Here is a 25,272-nt window from a genome sequence, read left to right as displayed (position 1 = left end):
ATGATTGACCATGCTAAGTGCTGAAACTGGTTGGTAAAAATATTATTAAATAAATGGGTCTTATATCTCCCAATTATTCATTATATATTCAGCCATTACTGAAATATCTTATAATATTTACACACACACACACACACACACACACACAACTATACCCACAAACACACATATGTAAATATCTTCTAATGACTATAATCTGAAGACACTAAGCACACCCAAAACAAAATATATAAAATGACATAAAATTATTTTACTCACAAAAATATTGTGCCTTCAGAATTACTATTGGTTTGGAAATCCTTTCACTGGAAATATTCTCCATTAGTTGGTTATACATAAATTATACAAAGTAGCATTGTTAAAGTATATTGTATTCAAATATTAAGCAATACGAATTCTAAATAGTTCAAACCAATAAGTTTAAACTACTTCATGTTTAGTTCTTCATAAGTAAAATAATAATTTTTTACTGGAATTTCTCAGACCTTTAGCAAAACTAATAGCTTATAATTCTAACTATTTGCATATAACTAGCTCTGTTTTATTTTATTTAGAGTCTGTAAGAATTTTAGACAGTTTTCCTTTTGAGTTTTTGTGTCACATAATTTACATTAACACATACACACATATCATTTTTATGTTTTGTTCTTGCTCTTTCAAAATTATGCCCAAATCTCCACTAGTTTTTAAATCTTAGCATCATTTTCTGAATAATTTGTATTAGCTTAAACAAGATGAAAGTTCATCTTGAAATGTCCTGAGTGTTCTAAGTGGAAAGGATCTGATCAGATCTTCATTTCTATCTTGCTAGAGAATAATTTGAAGAAGGTTAGGAAAGCTATCAGTAAGTTCTGTGGCCAAAAAAGAGACAGAGAAAAAAGAAGTAAACATGGTAATAGATGAAACAAATAGATAAATTACAGTTATAATCAGCAAAACTTGGTGATTGACTGGTCATGGTTGGTAAATCTCCTTTAGCTTGCTCCTGTACAGAATACCTTTGGGGGCTAGTAGAATTTGGTTATTATTTCTTCTATCTCCTCCTCATACATTCCTCTGTTCTTTACTCTGCTTCCCAAACGCCTGCTTTCCTCCACTAATTCTCTCTACTTGGCATTTTGATGATTTCTACACTCACAACTGATCTCTAGCATTTTTCTTTTGCCAGGATTCTTCTTGCTTTTTTTTTTTTTTTTTGGTTTCCTATTCTTTTCCTAGTCTTATTCATTCCCTCAGGTCTTAGGTTATATGTTACCTCTGTGAAGCCTTCCTGATACTCCTGGATTGTAGAGTTGCCAGATTTAGCAAACAAAATAATAATAATAAATAATAATAATAATAATAATAATAATAATGGCAAACAACAGGCACAACCAAAAAAAAGGATGCCCAATTAAATTTAAAATTCAAATAAACAATGGATAGTGTAAGTATGTCCCATGCAATATCTGGGACAGTTATTTGAAATTCAAATCTAATTGGGCATTCTGTATTTTATCTGGCAAGAGAGAATTGCTGCTAGATGCTACATAGCTCAATGAATTTGGCACTTTCTACCTAATATACTTTAGTTGTTTGAATGGTTCCCTTCACCACTAATCTACAGAGTAAGATCTCTAAGTCTCCTTTTCCTTACTGCAGTTCCTCCAGTGCCCAGTGTAGTGTCTGGCACATAGTGGATATTTCATGGATATTTGTTGTATACATTTATGGATGGATATTTCTATTAACTTGCTCTGGTTTGGGGTTTGGCAATACTATGGAGCAAACCGTGTCCCCTTAAAATTCATAGATTGAAACCTTAATTTAAATGTTACTCTTTTTGGAGAGAGGGACTTTATAGAGGTAATTAAGGATAAATGAAGTCATAAGAATGGGCCCCAATCCAATAAGGACTGGTATCTTTATAAGAAAAGGAATAGACACCAGGGACATACAAACACAGAGAAAAGGTCATGTGAGGACAGAGCAAGAAGGTGGCTATCTGTGGGCCAAGGAGGGAAGCTTCATGAGAAAGCAAACCTGCCAGCACCTTGATCTTGGACTTCCAGCCTCTGGAACCATGAGAAAATAAATTCTTTCTATTTAAGCCACATAGTATGTGATATTTTGTTATGGCCACCCTACGGGATGAATATAGCAATCTTTGGTATGCATAGCCATCATCAATCAATATGCTTTTTCCCTTCTATTTAGAAAACTGACCAATCATACAATAGAGCCCATAACCACTCATCTCTTGTTTATTTTCTCCATTTGGTTGCTGTTTGTATTTGTATTTTTGATATTACTCATATTGTGAATGCTGGGTAGTTATGAAACCATATTGTGACTGACAGATGACAAAGGCTTTTTTTATTGTAAACTTTTCAGATGAATTCAATTTACCTAATGATAGTTCTTTGTTTAATAGCATAAACCAGGAGCCAGTTTCTCCTCTGATGATTGACATCTTGAAAATTCAGACTTATAGCCACCATTGTATAAAAATTAAACTTTGTTTTGGCAAAATAGGACTATATCTTCGTTAGCTAGTTTTTCATTAAATTAAATGAGGTATAAATTCTCTAGCACAGTTAACCAGTGAATTGCCTCGTAAACCACCAAATAGCCTGCTTCCTCTGATAATAAAAATATAAATATTCAGAGCAATTGAAAAGAAAAAGAACACACAGGCCTACAGTCAAATCAATTAACTTTCTAAAAGTATGCTCCCAATCTTATTTTACTCTTGTGCTCTCTCATGTTGTATCCATTCTGAGACTGTACAGTTTAAATCATCCCATGTCTCCTAAGCAGTCTTGGCAGTAAAAAGATGGCCTCAAGCCATCCTGATCTTTGTGAGTTGAAAGCATTCATTCTTCTATATTCCTGGGCTTAGAATGGACGTGCTGCAAGCCCACAGCTCTACGGCCAGCACCTTTAATTACTATGCTTACCCTTATCTTGGCCTGCCTTCTGTTAGCCCCAGTGAGGGCAGGGGAAACTATATAATTTAAATTATGATATTTCCTAGCTAGTCCCTATCCCTCTATCTTTTCTTTTCCAAGTTAGAAAAGAATAGATGGGGAAAAGCAACCTGATTTGCTTTCTCTATGGCCCTTATACATAAGCTCAACATAATCTCAGCAGTGTACTTTCCCATCAGCATCATTTCACCTCTGGTTACCATAGTGACCAGCTACTGCTATCTTGCTTTTAGTCAAGTCTCTCAACCCCTCTTTATTGTTCAATATAAGAATTTTGCATTATACCCGTAACCTAAAAACTGCAGTTTGGGGCATAATTATAGTTTGTTTTTCCTCTCTAAGGAATTTCTCACTTGGCCATTTTTTTTAGGTCCTGTTTGTTTCCAAGCTGTTAAGAGTCTCCCAAGGACTTACTCCTGCCTATCTACTTTTTACTGAGTCTCCAGGGTCCACTTAAGTTTTTTTTTTTTCTTTTCAAGCTGCCAAGAGTCATATTTGTAATTCCTGATAGTTTATTAAGTAAAGCAGTCTAGCTCATTCCGTGTCTCATTTCTCTCACATAAACTACCCCTGGGGGGCCTTGCCTTTTACAACTAACAGATCCATCAGTGTGTTGTTTTTGAATAAAAATAGGCTTTTTTCTCTCTCTCTCAAAGGAGTACTATTCAATATTTCTCAGCAATTCGCTCAAACAGCAGCCTACTATTACACTAACACTTTGTATAACAAGAAAAACACATTAAGGCAATTTTTAAAGGTAGGCCTTTTGTTTTAGAATTCCAGGTTTCAATTTTAGAAGACATTTGATGAACTGACCAAAAAAAACCCAGTAAAAAATGGCAGAAAAAACAATTTTTAAATAGGTTTATATCACTATCAGAGGTCCCAAAAGACACTCAATTGCAGATTAGTATTAGCTCGAGAGTAGGGAAAGCAGAAAGCAGAATGAGAGGTCAAGAACATGGACCATGAAGTTATAAGATCAAGGTTCAAATTCACAGCTTTACCAGTTACTAGCTCTATAATCACAGTTAACTTTCCCACTAAAATAGAGATGTCCCCTTCTAAATAGGACAGAGTAAAATAATTAGTGCAAAATTCCTTATTAGATCTCAATACGTTTCCCATTTTCTATGGTCTCATTGAGCCGAAGATGGCTTTCCTCAAACAATTCAGCCCTCATTTGGCACCCAAAAAGGTTCTCAGTAAGCCCAGAAAAGACATTTTTCCCTCTGGAATAAAATGAGGCAGTTTCTGCCAAACATAGTCATATTCCCTGTTGGACAAGTGCAATGTGAGCCTACAGTCAAATTCCCTTGGGTGAGGGTGTGAAATAAATGCAGCCAAAAGCTCTTCTTTTCCTTCCCGCCTATCCTAAAAAAAGCAAGAATAAATTCCAGACCTACTATTTATTAAAAGACTCAGCTTCATAATCTTTGATCCAAAACTCCAGTATAGACTGTGGGAAGTTTAAATATATTAGGGCTGATCAAGGGAAAGACATATCAGAATAAAGCAGTATTTTAAAAGCTTTACTGCATAGCACACGGACAGGTTTGCAAGAGTTCTGGGAATTCTCTCTGGAAAGGAGACCTTCCAGAGACAGTGGGGTGAGATCGGCACTCAGAAGAGGAATGGGGCAATGGGGAGGGGGCTTTTATGTGTAGAGTATGTTGCTCAGCAGCAAAATAGGGAGTCTCTGAGTTGGAGAGGTGCCAAGGTTAACAGCCATTTGAGGTCTTTGTAGCCAGAAGGTTTGCCTTATCTATAGGTAGCATAATGGGTTCAGTTTTGTGGGGCATGCAAAACAGGCAGACTTGAAATCACTTTAAAAAATACTTATTTGGACTCTTTTTAAAGCAATTGGATACATAAGAATTTGAGTTTGGCTCTGGCAGGCTTTGAGCCAGCAGTCTTAGCTTGCTGTGAAGAAATAAATATAGGGGCCAATACACAGAGGTCATCTTTAACTAATTTATATAACCAAGACTCATACTTTCAGAACCTTTGTTTACAACTTTATTGTCTCCACTCAAGTCAGGGGCTGATAATATCAAAGGCAATGTAAAGACAATGATGATGATATTAATAATCATGATGGCTCCCTTAATTAGGTGAGGGCCTATAATGAATCTCCTAAGAAAGAGTTGGCAGCTTTAATCCCTTTATACTGCAAATAAGGAGACTAAGTCCCAAAGCAGTGAATGCGTGGCGATTCAAACACATGAAGTCTGTTTAAGTACAAAATCTGTATTTGTGTTCTATATACATTCTCTTCTTATCATGAGAATGAAGTTTTGTATGAAAATTAACCCAGATTTTCTGCTACTTTCTAAATAGCAATTCTGTTTTAGAAGATGTTCTGTTCCTCTGAAAGACCATTACTTAACTTATGCACACACACTAATGAGGTATTTTTGAAAATGTCTCATTGTCATTGAAATACTACTGGATTTTGTTAAATATGAAGAAAACATTAATTTTTATTTGTGTAAAAAATTAAAAATAGAGAAATAGTAACTATATGTAAAGTCTCTTATTTCCTAAGAGGTGAAGATACAGCAAAGTGACTTAGCAAATGTTCAAATATTAAATATCATAGAGTTACTGAATAAGTTAGTAATTGTCTATTCTCAATTGTCTATTCAGAAGAAGTAATCAGTCAGAAAAAGTAATCAAATCTTATGGGGATTAAAAAAGCAAGCTATATAACACTTTTCCTGTAGTGTTTAATTTCACAAATTCCAAATGTCATTTTTCAAAATAGAAAATTGTGAAATAATTAATTTCAACATATGTCACAGTGAGACTTGCAGAAAAGTGGCAAAAATTTTACTTTAAAAAGAAGAGAGCAATGCCAGTGTCAACAAATGTATATATTTTCCAAGCACCAAATTCTGAGCATTTTACCAGAAAAAGTGAGCTAGACTTACAATTAAATTTCTATTGCTTTTACTGAACTTAAAAAATTCATTGAATTAAAAATAAATTCATGAGTCCCTCGTGAAGAAACAGAGATAGATGAAAAAGGGAACTTTTTATAAGAATTCTAAGTACAACATAGAAAAATGATAGAACATAACCATTTTGTAGTCCTAAATGGGAATTCAGTTAAGGATCATCAGTGGATGCTAAAACTATTGGGTAAAAAAATTGTTGGAGTTAGGCTGTTCATAAGCTTTCAAATCCCACACAGTAATTACCAATCACAAACTCGAAAATGTATAATGGAGAGATTTGACACCACCTCAATTATGTGGTCAAATTTAGGACCATCAGTTGTGGGAAAAAATGATATTATTAGCTTCCTGATGTGACAAAAAGCATACAGCACCAACAATCTGGTAGTCTTGTCCAGAGGGGTTACCTAAATATAAAAATGAGGAAATGACTGACAAATTCAGTATCTCAGACATTTAAAAAGATGACTGGCTAAGGCTTTCTAAAAGTTTTAGGTGGTCATAAATGGAGGAGTAAAGCTAAATGCCTTTGAAGAAAATGACAATTTTAGCAAAGACGGTATTTCTCTGCATTAAAAAACAAAACAACAAAAAACACGTGCAGTGTTAAGAAATCTGTGCAAGAGGTTTTTCGTCTTAGCCAAGAATGGTTTGATAGCTTAAAGAAGAGAAATGTTGGTCGTGACATATAACACCAAAATTCAGGGAAAACCTGCAAAAATTGATGTGAGAGGCACCAATATACAACAATTTTTTCCACCATTATTCAGAAATAAAATTAAAAAAAAATGGGAGTCACTTGTACCTAATATAGATGAATCAGGTACTTCATTAATGCAAATAAGGAAACATGAGCAGAAAATAAATAATCAAATCATGTTATTATCCCTGTTTTCTGTACAACTTAAATCAAATTACTTCACTGGCTTAATTTGCACACTCTTCTCTCTGTCCCTGGGTGAATAATGTGTCATCTTATGGAATCTGAGGAAAGGCATGTTCACAGAGAAGTGGAACAAGGACCAATTATAAGCTTAATTGCGTGTCTAACAGGGAACATCAAGTATCATCAGGAATCTTGCCAGAATTCCACTAAAAAGCTTTGGATTAAGAGTCAGGAGACCTGAATTCTAGTCCCAGTTCTGCCATTAAGTAGCCACATGATCTGAATCAAATCACCTTTTACTTTTTAAGTGTTCTTATCTATAAATAGAGTACCCTGGTCCCCATTACTATAATTTTCTAACTTTACCATGTCTTAAATAGATAAGAAAATACATGTTCCAGTTAATTTTTCTTTACTTGTATTTTCTATGCAAACCCATCTAGATCTCTTCCTACACTGAGATCTCCCTTAGGAATTAGCTATTGCTTTCACATCCAGCTGTACAGAGGTACAGAGCCTCTGGATCAATTCTGTAGCCAGTGACTGATTTCTACTTTCTCAGGAATGTATGGAGTCCTATTAACCATAAAAATGCTTCATTTCTAAGGTGTTAAAGTGGATTACACTATAGAAATAATTTGGCAAACATGTATGTTCAAAATTTAGAGTCAAAATATTGCCAAGTACATATTAAGCCCAATTGAGCATTGAAGAATTTTTTTGTATCTTCTTCAAGAGATGGCTGTATCTTCTTCATTATTATATTTACTTAAATCTCACTTTTCTCTAGATTATTGTCCTTGTTTCTCAATGTCAAACAATCTTTATTACATTCCCTTACAACAGAATGTTAATGAACACAGCTTTAAAATAACTGCTGTTTCACAGTTCCTGAATTTGGATGAGATATTTAGATTCTTTACTTCTAAGTTTTTAAGTTTACTTTTTTTAATTGACTAGAAGTTTTGGGATTTCTCAGTGATTGCATATTTTAGTCATAATTGTATGCGTCTTCTTTTGAACAGTTAGCTACATATATGTTTCCTATCTTTCATTAGATTGCGCAACACCGTCTGATTTTTTTAAAACTACAAACAACCTTCAAAAATTGATTTTATTTTATAAAAACATAAATGTTTCCTTTATTTAAAAAAAAACTCCTCTTTTTTTCCTGAAGTTATGATTCAGATCTTTTTAAAGGAAGTCATTATTTTAAAAATTAGCTAAGTATTAATATTACTAAATTGGAATTTTTTGCAAGTTTAATACATTTTTAATTGAAAGACTGTTTTTGTATTTTATTACATTTTCTAAGCATTAAATGGTCTGAAGAGTAGTTCCATAATTTGTATAAAAGAAATCAAATAAAATTCTTTGTCTATTATTTTTTTAAACTAAATTAACTACTTAGCAATAAAAATGTTCATTTTTCTGTAAAGTGAGAAAACTTAGGGATAGTATAAAGGACATTTTCACATTTCAGCTGGAAATATCAAGCAATAACTTCTTATTACTAATAAGCAAGATCTTTTAATAATGTCACTCCTAATTCATAATTCTATTGCTTATAACTGCTCAGAACATTTGATGTTATTATCTTATCTTCAAAATGTATCAATAGAGAATCCTTAGATAGACTTGATAATATTCACAGATGGAAACCACTTTCAATAATTTTAGCATTGAATATTTTGTTCCAGATGCAGTTTTCCAATGTGTTATTCGACAAGAAGGTGAACACCTTTCAATATTACAATCCAAGTAAAAATTCACCTTGTAAAGGGTGTCTAAATACTTTGTTTTTTTCTTTTTTGCCAGAGGTATAAGTCAGGTGCATTTTGTTTTATGTTACCATCCTCCAAATGTATCTTATACATTTGTGTATAATGTGATGTTTCCATGTTTTGGTAAAACAATAGCAAACACAGACAACTGGCATTACCTAGCTTATAAAGCATACCTTTTAGCAATGTGTTCCTTTCCCCTGGGCATAGCTGCAAAACTATACATCAAAGTTTACTTCTTTCCTGTGTCAAATTCCTTGATTGCAAATAAAAAAGTTGTGGGTTTTTTTTTTTCCTAGTAGAAAAAGTAGATCTGTTTCCTTAAAATGAAGGAAATGTAATTAATTTTCACAATTCTTTGGCTATTGATGATGGAAGAAGCTGGAATTTAGAATCCAGTGTTCTCTTTCCAATTCTCTTATTCTCCACAATGGCAGATATTTGATGTAGCAAGAAATAACCAATCTGTCTTGTTCACAAGGAGGGCCCCACACAGTAGGTGCAGCCAGTGAACTGCAGGATGGCTTTATCCCGTTTTCCCTTGCTGCATATTTTATTGCCTTTAATGTGTAGCTTCATCCCTTGTTAAATGCATCCTCCAGGCAATTTGACAGATGGGATGGATTTTTTTTTTTTTTGGTGTTTATATGGTATTTTCAAAGCAAGAACAAATCTGCCTTTTCAAATAGTCTCCAGTTAGAACTCCGTAAAACTGCACATGATTCTGTTTTGTGGGGGGAGAGGGGAGGGGTGTTTTTTGATTAAATGGGAATTCAATATATTAGAACTTCATAGTTTCCCCCCACCGAAAGAAAACCCAGCCAATACATCACAAATATCAAACTATTCTATTGATAATTTAAAAAGATAAATAAAAATATGGCCCTATATATTCTGAAAAAAGTAATAAAGCTGCCAGTAAATATATATCCCAGGTGACTGCCAGAGGCAGTTGATAATGCATTAAGCACCACAGGAACGTAAGGATGCAGGATGATTAAAAAGTGGTTGACATAATGAAATATCGCATGTTGACTTAAATTCCTCCTGGGAACTATTTTTATACTACCCTTACATCAGAGCTGCCAAAAATTAATAATCATCAAATTGATTAACAGCTTTTATTTAACCTTTTCTGTATTCATGAGCGTGAAATTATAGTAAGAGTTCATATTTATAATTGTAGAGTCTGTTTATTTAGTGTCTTCTAAGGAAATATAAAGCCCCACATGAAATATGTAAAACCAGACTCTTCAATACAGGGTCTTACAGTGATACATCAAGTCTTGGTTTGTAATTTCCAAACTCCTTAACTTAGAGCTTCCATGGAAAACCTCCTTTGTAATGGTAATTGATCTAGAAAAAGCAATTCTGTAAAATATGGTTATTTTTCACATAACATGTATTAATGGACGTGCTATAAGGATCCTCTAAACTTACTCCTGCTCATATGGTACAGGATAGACCAAGAGTAACAGTGAAGAACAGTGAAAGAAAAGAGAGCCACTTAATTGAAGGCCATGTGAGTAAATGAAACATCTAAGAAGAAAACCTGGCAATAAAGGAGTTAGCTGGCAAGAAGATGGTGGCGGGAAAGAAAAAGGAAGAGAGCATTAATGGCTGAAATAATAAAAATCTCTTAGAAAAAAGTATTTAAAATAGAAACTTAGGGGCACCTGGGTGGCTCAGTCGGTTGAGCGTCCAACTTCGGCTCAGGTCATGATCTCACGGTCCGTGAGTTTGAGCCCCGTGTCGGGCTCTGTGCTGACAGCTCAGAGCCTGGAGCCTGCTTCCGATTCTGTCTCCCTCTCTCTCTCTGCCCCTTCCCTGCTCATGCTCTCTCTCTCTCTCTCACAAATAAATAATAAACATTTAAAAAATAAAATAAAATAGAAGCTTAGCACTTCCTATTCCTTTCCCCACTCTCTTCTCCGATGCTGTGAGGTGGCTGCCCAACCCAGATCCGGTTGTGGACGGAACCATTCATTCTCCCAGCTGCTGGAAGGCTGCCTGTTAATGGCTCACAGGTGCATTCCTCTCTGGAACTGCCTTTTACTGAAGTGGATTATCTTGCCCAGGTTATACTCCTCTGATAACTGGTGCATGCTGGTTTAAAAACCCAGCCACCTTTTCTCACTTTGGCATAATTATGAAGGGCTTCCCCAGCTCCAGTGCTACAAATAGGCTCTGTCGAAGCCTCTGTTACTACCCCACTGTAGTTAATTTCTCTTTCTACTCAACACTCTCCAATAATCCTTATCCTTATCCTTAGATCCCATTTCCAAGGAGCCCAATCTATGACACATTTGATTCCTTATTCTACAGAATTATAAAGTCCTCCACAGGTCCTCAACACTATCTTAACCGCCAGATTCCATGAACCCTTAAACCTTGTAGTTTTTATCTAACTGTTGATCATTGTCTTTCCCTTAGCATTCTTTATACTCTTGCTTACATGTAACTGCTTTACCCTGGTTATCCTCCTACTTCTTTAAGCATTTTCCATTTTTGCTTTTGGTTTTAACTCAAGTTTTTCTTTCAGTACTCCTCTTACTTTGCTTTGTACTTTTTCTTGGGAAATCTCATGTACACTCTTGGCTTTAGTCCCCATCTTCATAGTAAAACCTTCTGAATCCAAATATTTAGCTCAGATCTCTGTCCTATATTTCAGAAACCCACTAGGTATTGGTCCCTGGATATTGTATGGCTGCTCCCAATAGACATTCTTCTACCTCCATGATCCCCACCAGTTTACCCTTCACACTATGACCAGAGGTACCACATTCAATGCTTCAATGCTTACTGCCACTGTCACTGTCCCATTGTTGTTGCTTTAAGAAGGACTTGTTCCATTTCTATTTCATAAACCTATGACTCTACACAGTTTTATAATGGTTATGAAATTTTATGATGTTCTCTCCATCCAATTTTTCTCATGCAAACTTTCTTGCTGGCAATACAGTAGAAAGGGAATGGTCCTTTGAGTCATATAGAAATAGACTGTGATGCTGATTATCCCTTTAGTTAACTGTGGTAACCGTGAAAAGTCACTTAACTAACTTCTCTGCAGCTCAGTTCCTCAACTCTCTTATAGAGATATCATGAGGGCTAAGTGAGAAAATGTGTGTATAAATGTACTTGGACTACATAAAAGTTACTCAATAAATGTCATGTTCTCTCCCTTCTGCCCTTCCTCTCCTCTCTAGGTTTATTGCTCCAGCTATGCTTTAAACAACTCAACTCAGTTTCTAAATTCCAGCTAAAAAGTGCTCAACCAGACCACAGGTAGGAAGTGGGCTCTTCGTTCAGCACAGATAATTAGGAATAAAGTCAGATAGACATGGCAGCACTGGGAACTCATTCACCTGGCATCAGAACACCTCAGGGTGCAGAAGCCAGTTGCTGGTTCATGCAGAGATCCCCAGAGCAGCACACATCTGGCCAGGAGCCTGGGGTATGCACCTGGTCGTAGTCTCTCTCTGCTTATCGTGGCCTTGACAGTCAAGTACGATTTGTATCAACTTCACTGCTTCCCTATAGCTTCCCTCTCCTATGATCACTATTTTGTGGCTTACCCCAGCATTTAGTGACTTCTTTCCTCTCATAATATTCAAAACCTTTTGACATCTAAGTTATATACAGATATTATAGGATTTAAAGAATGATGGCATCAATTTCATCCTTTATATTTTAAATATCTGTCCCTATAGATGCCACCTGTAATCTGTAACAGCTGTTTTTCAATTTTAGGTTATTCTCAAATAAACCATATTAAATTATTTTAAATTTCTAGCAAACATGACTGATACACTTTCCGTAAGATATTGACTTGGAGGTGGTTTAGGTTAGTTTTTTGTTTTTTGTTTTTGTTTTGTTTTGTTTTTTGTAGTATAGGCTTACTACATTTTTAAGGGAACCAAATATACAAACCAAATAAAGGAATACATAATTATTTGTGAAAACAGTTGAAGAGGATTTATTTAAAAATAGCAAATTCTCATTGTACATTGAAATGATTTTATTTACAAAAATTCAGTAACATTATTGTATAATTTTTGTAAGTCTCTCTGCCATTTATAAGTATAGACCTCTGTCTTCTCACCTCAAAAGAGACATGGCCTCTTGAGTGATTCCTACATCTCCTGTTTCTCCCTATTCCAATCCATATGTTGCACAATTCTCAGGATTTGTCTTCCAAATTCATAGGCTTAAATGATCACGCCTTTGTGCAAGACGCACACACTCAAGAGAATGTGGATTTCATATTTTATTTATTGCTGTAACCCCAGCACTTAGAATAGGGTTAAGCTTGTAGTATATGCTCAATAAATATTGGTTGAATAAATAAATCCTATTTAAAAATAACATAAATTTGTCCTTTTTGGGGTATAATTTTCTAATGTTGTATTTTCCTTTACAAACTATAAATGAAAACTTTTTTTCAAAATAGTTTAGAATAGGTTAAGTTTTGAATACAAATTCTGCTTTAAATATGCTTTCCTTTGAAATAAATTTGTTTAATTTGGTTTATATTGATTGACTCAAACACTTATTTTATTTTTGTTTTATTTTTATTTTGTTATTTATTGATTTTGGGGGGTTTTTAATTCAAGTATAATTAATATACAATGTTATACTAGTTTCATTCAATATAATGACTCAACAATTCTACTCATTACTCAGTGCTCATCACAATAAGTGTACTTAATCTCCTTCACCAACTTTACCCATCCTCTTACCCACCTTCCCTCTGGCAACCACCAGTTTGTTCTCCACATTTAAGTCTGTTTCTTCTGTTTGTTTCTTTTTTTCTTTACTTGCAAATTATGTGCTTACTATGCGTCATGTATTCTGTTGCTTCTTATGCCAACCTATTTCTTACACCGTTCTCAAATTTAAATTTTACATGAATAGCTCAAAATTCCTCATTTATAAGGAATGGGTTCTGTCATTTTCATTTGCTGCTTCATTCCCAACACCTAGGCAATCTTATGAGGCAAATGCAATTATTATGTCTTTTTTTTCAAATGAGGAAACAGAAACAATGGAAAATTAAAGAATGTGCTCTATTTTATACAGCTTTAAGTGGAAGTGCTGGATTTTAAAGTAGATAATTTAACTCCAGAACATAGACTTCAGCCACTAGACCCTGCAGCCTTCATGGCGTAGACATCTTTGTTACCCCTTGGTGCATATCTAACACCATAACTTGAAAAGAATAGGGGACTCTAAATATCACATAAGATGAATAATGATAAGAAGAAAGCTTTAATTCCCAGTGATCTTCCTAAAACTTTGTGGCAACTAGCCAATAAAACATGGAGATAAGTAAGAGAGAACCCAAGGACTTTTGGCAACTTATTTAGTGTCAAAAACTGAAACAAAAAACACCAATACTCTTCTCCCCATCTTGGCATCTTGAGGTACTTTTTTTCTGTTAACCCAGTAAGTCTCAGATGAGGTTTACTATCTCTCATTTATTTGACATCTCTTATCTATAAAATAACATTTTCAGGATAGCTGCTATAAAAGTATGAAATAATCTTTATGGGTGCTTGGGTGGCTTAGTCTGTTTTGTGTCCAACTCTTGATTTCGGCTCAGGTCATGATCCCAGGTCATGGGACTGAACCATGCACTGAGCTCTGCACTGAATGTAGAGCCTGTTTAAGATTCTCTCTGTCTCTCTGTCTCTCTCTCTCTCTGTTTCTCTCTCTCTGTCTCTCTCTCTCCCTCTGCCCCTCCCTCCAGCTTGCACTTGCTCTCTGCATATAAAATAAAAACAAATTTTTAAGTCTGAAATCATCTTTGTATTCCACATTAAATATAAAATGTTCCATAATTGTAAAAACTCTTTCATTATCACAAGTGAATTAAGATTAAAATAATAAAATAATTCAAGAAGACAGACTTCCTGTCATAATCTATAAGAAATTCCCAACTGCTTCTAAAGAAATAAATATCAACATAAATTATCTATAGAAGTATTATAGCAAAAAAAGAATTAATTCTACCAACAAAGAAAAAATGTATTTTCCCCATACACTAAAATCACACCTAAGGTGATGAAAATATTTGCAATATATATGAAAGAAAAAAGGGCTCGTATATATAATATAAAAAGATCAGTTACAAAGTGATAAGAAAAAGCCAACACAATACAAAGGTAGGCAAAAATCTCAATATACAAATTGCAGAGGAGCATGTGACTAATATACATATGAAACGATGGTTCATCTCTCTAGTAGTCAGGAAAGTATAACCTGAGGTAAATCAGATATTACTTTATATCCAGTAGAATGAGAAAAATAAGAAAACAGTGATTATGACTTATTTCTGAGTAGCAATGTGGGAAAGGATGTTAACATATCTGTGACACTATAAATCACTGTAGCTTTGAGTACAATATTCACCTATTAAATATAGAAAGTCATGTGCACCACATTATGGATAATGGTAAAAACTGGAATAAGTCCTATGCAGGTCAATTTTACAAATTCTACCAAAATTACAAAAAGGCATGACATTGTATATAGCAATTCCACTCTTCTTATGATAAGCTTGCATAGATGCAAAATAAGCTATGCATATGATCATTTAGAGTAGCTTTTTGTGATAGCAAAAGACTGGGAGTTATATAAATCCACACCATGTGCTATTTAGGAGTTTGTAAAAAAATGAAAATAAAATAAGCAAGTTTTCTAAAAACAAATATGAAATTATGTCTGATATTTTCTTCTTACTGGGGAAAAATGCCATAATCTAAGGAAAAGAAAGAAAAAATATGTATGTGTGTATACATAGGCTTATTATATATTGGAGAGATATCTCTGGAAGTCTATATAAGAAACTGACAATACCAGTTACATTGATGTACAACAATGCTAATGTACTTAGTGCCAAGTGAACTGTATACTTAAACATGGTAAATTTTATGTTATGTGTATGTTATGTGTATTTTATCACAATGAAATGATTTAAAATCTATGTCCTATATAAAAGGAAAATAATATAATTTAAAAATTATATATGTACAAATTTACAAATGTAAAGTGTATTTATATCCTACCAAGCTTATATCTGGGTATGTTCCCCCTTGGAAACACAACTAAATAAATGGGGATATATTCAAGTTAGCTCATATACCATTATACTAAGAGAGAAAAACTAGAAATAGAGTAAATCATCCCCGAGTAGGGGATTGTTTAATAAAATGTACCCAGATATTATAGAATCTAATACAACTGTTAAAAAGAATACATTATGAATGGATAAATAAACTACAATATATCTGTACAATGAAATATTATTCAGTGCTAGAAAAAATAATCTATCAAGCCACAAAAAGATATTGAGGAAATATAAATGCATATTATTAAGTGAAAGAAGCCAATCTGAAAAGGCTACATACTGTTTGATTTCAACTATATGACATTCTAAAAAAGGCAAAACTGTAGTTATGTAAAAAGGTCAGCAGTTGTCAGGGATTAGGAGGGATGCAGGACAGAGGATTTTTAGGGGAGTGAAACTATTCTGTGTAATACTATAATGATGAATGTCATCATACATTTGTCCAAATCCACAGAATGTACAGCAGGAGGGAAGCCTAATGTAAACTATGGACTTTGGATGATAATAATATGTCAACATTGATTGTAACAAATGTACCACTCTGGTGAGGCGTGTTGATGGTATGGGGGGCTATGCATGTGCAGGGTCAGGTGATATATGGGAATTCTCTGTAGTTTCCACTTAATTTTGCTGCAAACCTAAAACTGCTCTAAAAAAATCAAAAGTCTACTTTAGAAAGAATTTTAACAGAAAAAAGAGGAAGAAATGAAAAAAGACATTAATCTATGCTAGTTGACATGTAAAAGTTTCCATGATACACAAAAACAAGGCACACAAAGTGTTTTTTGGCAGCATCAATGCTTCTAGAGAGAGAAACTGGAAAAGCCATGTAAATGTAAACATCTGCTTTAATGATTCAAAGAGCTGAGGAAGCAACAAAGCTAGTTATTTGGTTAAGTTTTCAAAGTGGGGAGAACCAAAAAGAAAGGAGCTTTTGATGCCCAGCTCATCTCCTTTCTCTGGAAGCATTTGCCAATTCTATGATAGAATTTAGAGTCTGATAACCTGGGTTTAGTTTGATCAGAGGGCCACAACTGGGGAAAGACAGATAACAGCTTTGGGTGGTCTGGAAAGCCTAATGTAAACATTGGAGAATTGAGGAACCTTAAATGTATACTCCCCTTTGAGAGAGAGTCATTGGTATATTTTGATGCTTCGTGACACAGAACACTAGAGTTTTAGATAAAAATGTCTAAAACACAGAGCAAAATGTCCTGCCTTATCAACAAATTCATGAGGGGCAAGAATCATAGTAAACACTCCAAGATTTCAGTTGAAAATCCTAGAGGGCTATGCTTCAGAAAAGGAAGCAACCAGAGACAGACTGAAGCATTCAGCCTCTACTCATTTTAATCCCTGAAAAAAATTAGGTGGAATATTTTTTTCTGCTTTACTTGCCAGGATATTATCACCTGGTGACTCTAAAAGTTTTCATACTCCATGTCTGGCATTTAATAAAAAATTACTGAAAAAGATAGCTTCATAATGGCCAAAGTATAAGGGAATAAACAGACACTAAAAATAGATGTGCAGGTGATTATGGTATTATGGACAAGAACTTCAGAATAACTACAATTGATACGTTCATGAACACAGTGGAAAAGATGGACATGATAGATCAGATGAATAGAAATAGAATTTCTCCAGATAATTAGAATTTATAAAAACGGATCCAATAGATGTTCTGTAATTGAAAAACATAATCTCTGAAATTCAGAATTTAACAAATATTTTAAAAATCACATTAGAGGGTGCCTGGGTGGCTCAGTCAGTTGAGCATCTGACTTCAGCTCAGGTCATGATCTCACAGTTAGTGAGTTCGAGCCCTGTGACAGGCTGTGTGCTGACAGCTTGGAGCCTGGAGCCTGCTTCCGATTCTGTGTCTCCCTCTCTTGCTGTCCTTCTCCCCCTCACACTCTGTCTCTTTCTCTCAAAATAAAATAGACATTAAAAAATAAAAAAAAATCATATTAGAAATTGGATAATGAGCTGGAAAACAAATCAATAGACAGTACCCAATCAGAGAGAAAAAGAATATAAAATAAAGGATAGAGTACAAGAGAAATGTGGGCACAGTGGAGAGACCTATGTAACTAAAGTCCCATAAAGAAGAGAGAAAGAGGGGCGCCTGGGTGGCGCAGTCGGTTAAGCGTCCGACTTCAGCCAGGTCACGATCTTGCGCTCGGTGAGTTCGAGCCCCGCGTCAGGCTCTGGGCTGATGGCTCGGAGCCTGGAGCCTGTTTCCGATTCTGTGTCTCCCTCTCTCTCTGCCACTACCCCGTTCATGCTCTGTCTCTCTCTCTGTCCCAAAAATAAATAAAAACATGGAAAAAAAAAAGAGAGAAAGAATGAGATTGGAACAGTACTTACAAAGATGATGACTAAGTATATTCCAAATTTGATGAAAAGCTCTAGCCCAGGAAAATCTGTAAACTATGGGAAAATGACTGAAAAGAAAACCACCCCTGGGTGTATCATAATCAAATTGCTGAAAATAAAAAAAAATGAAGAGAAAATCTTAAAAGGCTATAACAACAACCAAAACCAGCTCAATTAAAAATCAGGCAAAGGATTTGAACTGACATTTATCCAAAGATGTACAAAAGGCAATAAGCACATGAAAAGATGCTCATTAAAGCACTCATTAAAGGATAAATGGAAATTGAAACTACAATAAGATATCATTTCATATCCATTAAGATGGCTATCATCACACGCACACACAGGCACACTCACACACACTCACGCACAAACAGGTGTTAGCTCAGATGTGGAAAAACTGGCTTGCTTTTTGCACCATTGGTGGGAATGTAAAATGGTGCAGCCACTATGGAAAACAATATGGCAATTCCTCAGAAAACTAAAAACAGAATTATCATATAATCCAGCAATTCCACTTCTGGATATATACCAAAAGTATTGAAGTCTTGGGTTTAAAGAGATATTTGCACACCTATGTTCATAGCAGCAATAATCACAATAGTCAAAAAGTGGAAGCAACCCAAGTATTCATCAACAGATGAATGGGTAAACAATATGTGGTATATACATGAAATGGAATATTATTCCATCCTAAAAGGAAGAGGATTCTGACATATGCTACAACATGTGCAAAACTGAAGGACATTAATGTTGAATGAAATAAGCCAATCACAAAAGTACAAATACCATAGGATCCCACTTATATGAAGTTTCTAGAGTAGTCAAATTCAGATAAAGTAGAATGGTAGCTTCCAGGGGCTACAAGACATGTAGGAAGAAATGAAAGACAGACATGTTAGAATTGTTGTGAGAACGGCAGTCATGTGAGAGCAAAGAAGGAACACAGGAGAAGGACTGGGCTTTTCCCAACAGTGGCAAATGGAGTATTTGTCAGCCTACTATGGGAAATCATTTATGAGATTACTACATGAAATAATAATGGGCCATATATAATTGATAGGATTACCCTGTAAGAAAGAGTTCTTCAACCAAAATACATTAAGTTGAATTAGCTATTCAAATCAGAAGTTTCAGGGAGTTATGATGATATTCTGAGAATAAGCAAATCTGAGTTAAAAATATGAAACTCTGCAAGACAAATCTGGAAAACATAATTCTGTTATTGGGATTGATATATGAAGGAGATAAGGTAAAGAATAAAGGTGCTATATTGGAAAGGATTCACAAATTCATCTGGCCTCCAAAGTTGGATTATTTCCATGGGGTTCCTAAGCACTGAAAGATATCTAAAAGTTTTTTCTCATTCAGTCATCCTCCTCCAAGGCGTCTCAGCAGCATTTGACATGGCTAACCTCTATGAATATTTCTGCTTTTCTTTCTTTAAAAAACAGAACAAAATACTGGAAGCCAGTTTTCCTCTTACTGCTGACCACTGCTCAGTTTTTGTGGCTGATTCCTCTTTCTCTAAGCAGAATTTTGATGACTGAATATTGATCCTAGGAACTATACCTATGGTAATATTCCCCTTCCACTGTGTACATGTTTTCTGCCTGGTGAAATCCTGGTGGCTTCAACCACTGAGTCTATTCAGAGAAATCATCTAGTCCTACCTCCAGTTCTGCATTTCCACCAACCCTGAGATGTCCCCATTTTGCTATATGCTCCAGGCACCTGAACTTCACATTCTGAACTAAAGTTACCATTTTAACATCCTCTACTGAAGGTAAACTCCTCTTCTCTTAATGCTCCAGATTTCAAATAATGGGGTCACTATGCATCCAAATGAAGTTCCTATAGAATCCAGTGAAGAAGGTATTGTTTCAAATCAAAGTCCTCCTCTCTCTCTCTAATGCCATCACTTTAGTTTGAGTCCTAAGTTCCCCAGCAAGTGTCAGTTTCCTGGGCTCCCACCACCAGACTCTCTCATCTTCCAGATGTTTTTCTTTTTAAAAATAATTCTTCTTTTAAGTTCTTTAATTCCTTTTAAATTATAGTCTTCTTCATTTCCTTCTGAGCTGAAATTGATGCTACTACCAAGGCATTTCTAAACACATTTTCAGAATTTTCTCTCCTTTAATACAAAGACAGCCCAACTGAACTATTTAAAAGTCTGAATTTTGAATTTCAAAATACTTACACCTTATAGTGTAAGCTTGTATCACTGTATGACATCCTAAGATAAAAAGTCTAAGTTTATAAACCAGATTCATTAGGCTTTCATTCATGCTTTTTTATCTCTGAAGTGTTTTTTGAGTTATTGTTTAGCATTCTTCTTATCAAAATATGTGGTTTCAATTGTATAAACATTTGATATAATTTGTATGTGAGGTGTTTATCAACCATGATTTATCATTTATAAAGCCTTAACAAAAAGACTGAAAGGGAAGAAACTTTTTTTGGCTTATATAATTCTTTAGGAATCTGTACTGTTAAGCAATTGAAATATAATTTTAAATGATGTCTGTAATTATAGAAATTTCTACTACTATAGGATTTTAAATTAAAATACATATATAATTTCTAAAAGTTTTGATTGTGGATACTGCCATAATTTCTTATAGATTTTTCTTTGCAGACATATCTTAATCACCATCCATTGAAAAATATCTGTTAAATTAAGAACTAATTATATTATTATCCTAAAAAATACATGTATATTATGTATATATGTGCATATAAATATGTTTATGTGTGTGTATATGTGTAATTTTAACATGTAAAATCAGTTTCTAAGTGCAGACTTAGTTCCTTAATCCATACCAATGAAAGACTTGATGCAAATACTTTCTAAAATAAGTTTAGTTTTAACATTTCCTGATTCTATTACAATCTCCAAGATGCATTTCAGGAGAAAGAATCAGCTTCAAACACTTTAATATGGAACAATGAGATTTTCAAAGATTCTTGTTGCCATTCAAATAATCTTATTTACCCTTTCCACATTCTTAAGTCTTTTTAAAATCCATTCATCCAAACATTACATGCTTTTATCATTGAACCTCCTATTTCATTTCTTGAAAATGTCAGTGAGTACTGATAAAGGGAAAGTTCCTGCTTTATGTCTGGATTTCATTTGATATCACCTTGAAATTTTAAAATGTAACCTTCAAAAGTGAATGTAACTTCATTCTCTTTCTTAAAAGCATGATTGTATTATAATTCCTATTAATGGTTTAGGAGAGGAATTAATACATTTATACAGTGGTTGAATGTGTTGCAAGATACAGGGAGATTATCAGTCTTTTCAGAAAGGAATATATTGTTGAATTAGGTCTCTAAAAATAAGACCTAGGAAAAGATACAATATTTAAACTCATCTTTTTGACCAAAATCACTTCATTATTATTGACCAAAAATCTGTTTCCTGAAATCCATAGTTACCAATATTCTTCCTAACTATTTTTGTGATGTAATATAGTTAACACAAATACTACTAAATATGAATTTAAAATTACAAGGCTATTTGTAATTATAGAGTAAAATTCCCAGAACACTACTGAATTCTATATACTTAAGCATAGTAAAATAACATAGTATCTACTTGCTAGTTATTCCTGTCTCTGCAGACTTCTAGGTTGTGACCACTTTGACTTGCATTTTTTTCATGTAGCGGGCTCCTTTAAAAAAAAAAAAGAAAATTTAAAAAATTTTAATTACTGTACTTATAAATTGACAAATGCATCTAAATGAACATAATAAGCAAGAATGGAATGTGAAGAGCTTAATCAGATGTTTTTCTAATTGTCAGATTACACATCTTAATCAGAATAATTCCACAAACACTACCATTTTAAATATTTGAGCTTTGAATATATAAATTCAGTGTGGAACAAAGAATGATAATATTGTCCAATATTCCTTCTAAAAACAATTCTGTTTCTGCGAGGAAAATTCTTTGTATAGTGATTTTCTTCCTTGTGTGTTTGATTCCTAATAACTACATAATAAATGTGAAATGTTATTTTTACCTTGTTTTTAAAAATTACAGAAACAGAATTTCTTTTAAAATATTTCATAATTTAGATATACAGGTAAGAGTTGCCTTTCCTCTAATTATTTTGAATGAATAAAGTTTTATGTTCTCACTATTACACCTTCAACCCTGATTTGGTAATTCCCAGTGATCATTAAAACAAAGTGCTTTGACACTGGCACTTATTACGTGTGTGGATACTCATAGCTTAATGTGTTTGATATAGTACAATGAAAATAACCCAGCCTAGAATACCCATATGCATTTGTAATAATCAAATTTATTTTTTTAAAGTGACTTTAATGAGATTAATGCACATACGCACATTTATTTAGTATTGTAGTTTGCACTCGATATGTTACAACCTATGGTTGACAGGGGAAATAAAGAAGAAAATGACACCTTGAAATTATTTGTTTGAATACTTAATGTAAAGGCTTCATATTTATAAAACCCAAGAATTTCAATATAATTATTAAATGTGTAAGTCAGGACTATAAGGTGATGAGGGAACCTAGGGCAAGATGAAAGGCCTCAAAGGCTCTACCCCTTACCCCCAGGTGGGATATGTGTGATATTCCTGGCTGTCCAAGAACAAAGGAAAGGAGAAAAACAAATGGCTAAGTGGTAGAGATCATAGTCCTGCAGGACTTAAGTCTCCATCACCCCTCCATAGTGATGTGGGAAACCAAAGTAGAAGGAAATGGCAGACAAAACGAAATTACCTTCTAACCTGCAGCCCATTGACAAACACTTGAGGCTGGCAGAATAAAACATTTCTCCTGGAACTCCCTACTGTCTTAATGCTAATACTTTGCTAGAGGGAAAAAATAACCCTTAAGCTAGACAATAGGTAAGCCTCCACTATACAGGGAGTCTTGTTTAGCATATGAAAATATCACTGAAAACTTCCCCTGGACTTTACCTCCCCCAACAACCAGTGTCTCCTCATGGTCCCAGGGCAGCTCTTCCAACTTACAGGTCCTATCCCCGTGCTTCAATAAAATCACCTTTTTGCACCAATGACATCTTCAAGAATTCTTTCTTGGCTGTCAGCTCCAGACACCATGAACCCCACAAACCCCACTGTCACCCCAAAAACCTCATCATATGGAACCTCCATTTATCAGTGGAACAGAGAAGGATTTAGTCGACATAGAGTCAGGCAGAGCCTGGTGTGTTTTAGGAGTCATAAAAGAAAGCTTTATTGATATTATTTAGTACAATTATCTAATAAAAAATTTGAAAAGGGGCATTAAAGGACTAAGAAAATATTCAAGATCTGCTTAATAAAGCCAGTTGTACATGGTGACATTCAGGTACCAAAAAAATCTCTTCTTGAAATTAAGACTCTAAAAGATATTTCGGAAGATAAAAACTGTAATGAAATATATAAATAGCAATTAAAATGCTGGAGATTATGTTTATTTAATTGATGCAATTATTTACTTGTATAAAATGCATGGTTTTAAAATAAGGCTTAGCAAACCATATGTTTAGGCTACAGTAATTTTCTGATTATAAATGCAATATTAAAATGAAATAGAAATTAACAATTTTTGTAGTTATTCTTAATACTTTTGTCTTTTAATTTATACTAAAATTAAAAATGATTTACCTACCACCATTACAGGTTACATAATGAAATGCTTACAGCCTGCAATATAGTATACTGAATTCTGTAGAACTACACAGATGCAGTCTGATTCAATACCATTTAACATAGTCTAGAGTCTAGATTAGAAAACTAGAATCATCTATTGTAATTTCTTTATCTGTATAGCGGCGATAATAATTAACCTTAAGTGTCTCACAAATGGTTTTTAAAAAAATAATATAAAGTAAAGTAAGTTTTTAGTAGCTAAGCATACAACTTAGGAGATCTGTCTTTGCTATAATTTTGTTTTATTGTAACAAGTAAAATTATAAGCTTAAAATATACTATTCTAGTTCCTAAAAAAGTGATATATACTTTAAAATAAATTATTATATTATTGTTTTCTGTTTCCTTCTTGCTACTTTGTTGGAAATAAAAATTGTCCCTCTACTTCAGGCAGATTCCCTTTCAATATAATGAAAAAAAGTCTGAATTATTAATATTATTATTACAGTTATATTATTATACTATATGATCCCATAGTATAGTATGCTATACTATACTATTATAATAGTTATATCATTATATTATTATAGTATAATATATAGTTACGTTATTTTGAGAATGAGTAGATTTGCTTTTGTTATTTGCAAATCACTGGAATTGGGCCTTGCCATGGCTAGCTGGGCATGCACACTCAGCAGGAAATGGAAACAATGTTAGGAGGACACACACTCTTTTAAACACAGTATTTTATTTTACTTCTATAAATGACCTAATATACTTAGTTACAGATAAAACTACATTTTTAAAGCTGATGTTGAAGGGGAAAAAAGGAACTCTTTGGTTATAATAGAGACTAGCATACCAGCCTTGATGGCAACCTTTTACTAAATAACTTAAAATGCTTAAAAGAGAAAGAATTTTCCAGTGTGTGTGTGTGTGTGTGTGTGTGTGTGTGTGTTTTGTTTTTTGTTTTCTGTTTGTTTTTTTTCCCAGCACTATCACTGTCCCAGTTGGTGCACTGTATGTTTGGCTAAGTGCCTGAGCCCCAGGTTAAAGTCCATTTTAAAAGACTTAGTGCAAGAGCTTACATATGGAAGCATTGTGTGCAAGTCTTTTGGAAGGTTTCTTGCTTCAGGGTACACTCATTTTGCGGTATTTCTGGTTTCCAGTTTTTCAGTCAACAGTCTTGCAGTATAACCTACTCATTCAGTGCCTAAACTGTATGTAAAGGATGACAAAAACAATCCATGTTATGCATTAAATGGATGCTAATTATCACTAGCTAGTGCTCCTTATTACACCCCTTTTCTTCCCAAACTGTCCATATCTTTTGATAGTCTGAGCTGCACTAACCCCAATTTGACCTGCATCTTCAACTTGCTACTCAAAAGTACAAAGTGCATATGAAAAGTCCTTAAAGTATGGGTTACTAATTAAAATACAGCCGGGGGGGGGGGGCAAGTCTATATTCAGTTATGCTCTAGCCAGTGCGTCTCACTCTGTAGAGGCTGTAATATTTAACAAGT

At 34.1% G+C, this 25,272-nt stretch overlaps 1 protein-coding gene across 1 annotated transcript in view; it reads right to left on the bottom strand.

The window, feature by feature from the left end:
- LOC116737732 (leucine-rich repeat-containing protein 7-like) overlaps positions 1-21,781 on the bottom strand; it is a 139,369-nt gene extending 117,588 nt beyond the window's left edge. Inside the window, exon 1 of the mRNA XM_032594085.1 lies at positions 21,712-21,781. Coding sequence (XP_032449976.1) covers position 21,712 — 1 coding nt within the window. The 5' untranslated portion in view covers positions 21,713-21,781. The remainder of the gene's footprint in view (positions 1-21,711) is intronic.
- Between the last annotated feature and the right edge of the window lie 3,491 nt (positions 21,782-25,272).

Source organism: Lynx canadensis, chromosome C1 (genome assembly GCF_007474595.2).
Source record: "Lynx canadensis isolate LIC74 chromosome C1, mLynCan4.pri.v2, whole genome shotgun sequence".
Lineage (NCBI taxonomy): Eukaryota > Metazoa > Chordata > Mammalia > Carnivora > Felidae > Lynx > Lynx canadensis.
This window is presented reverse-complemented; position numbering and strand designations above follow the sequence as displayed.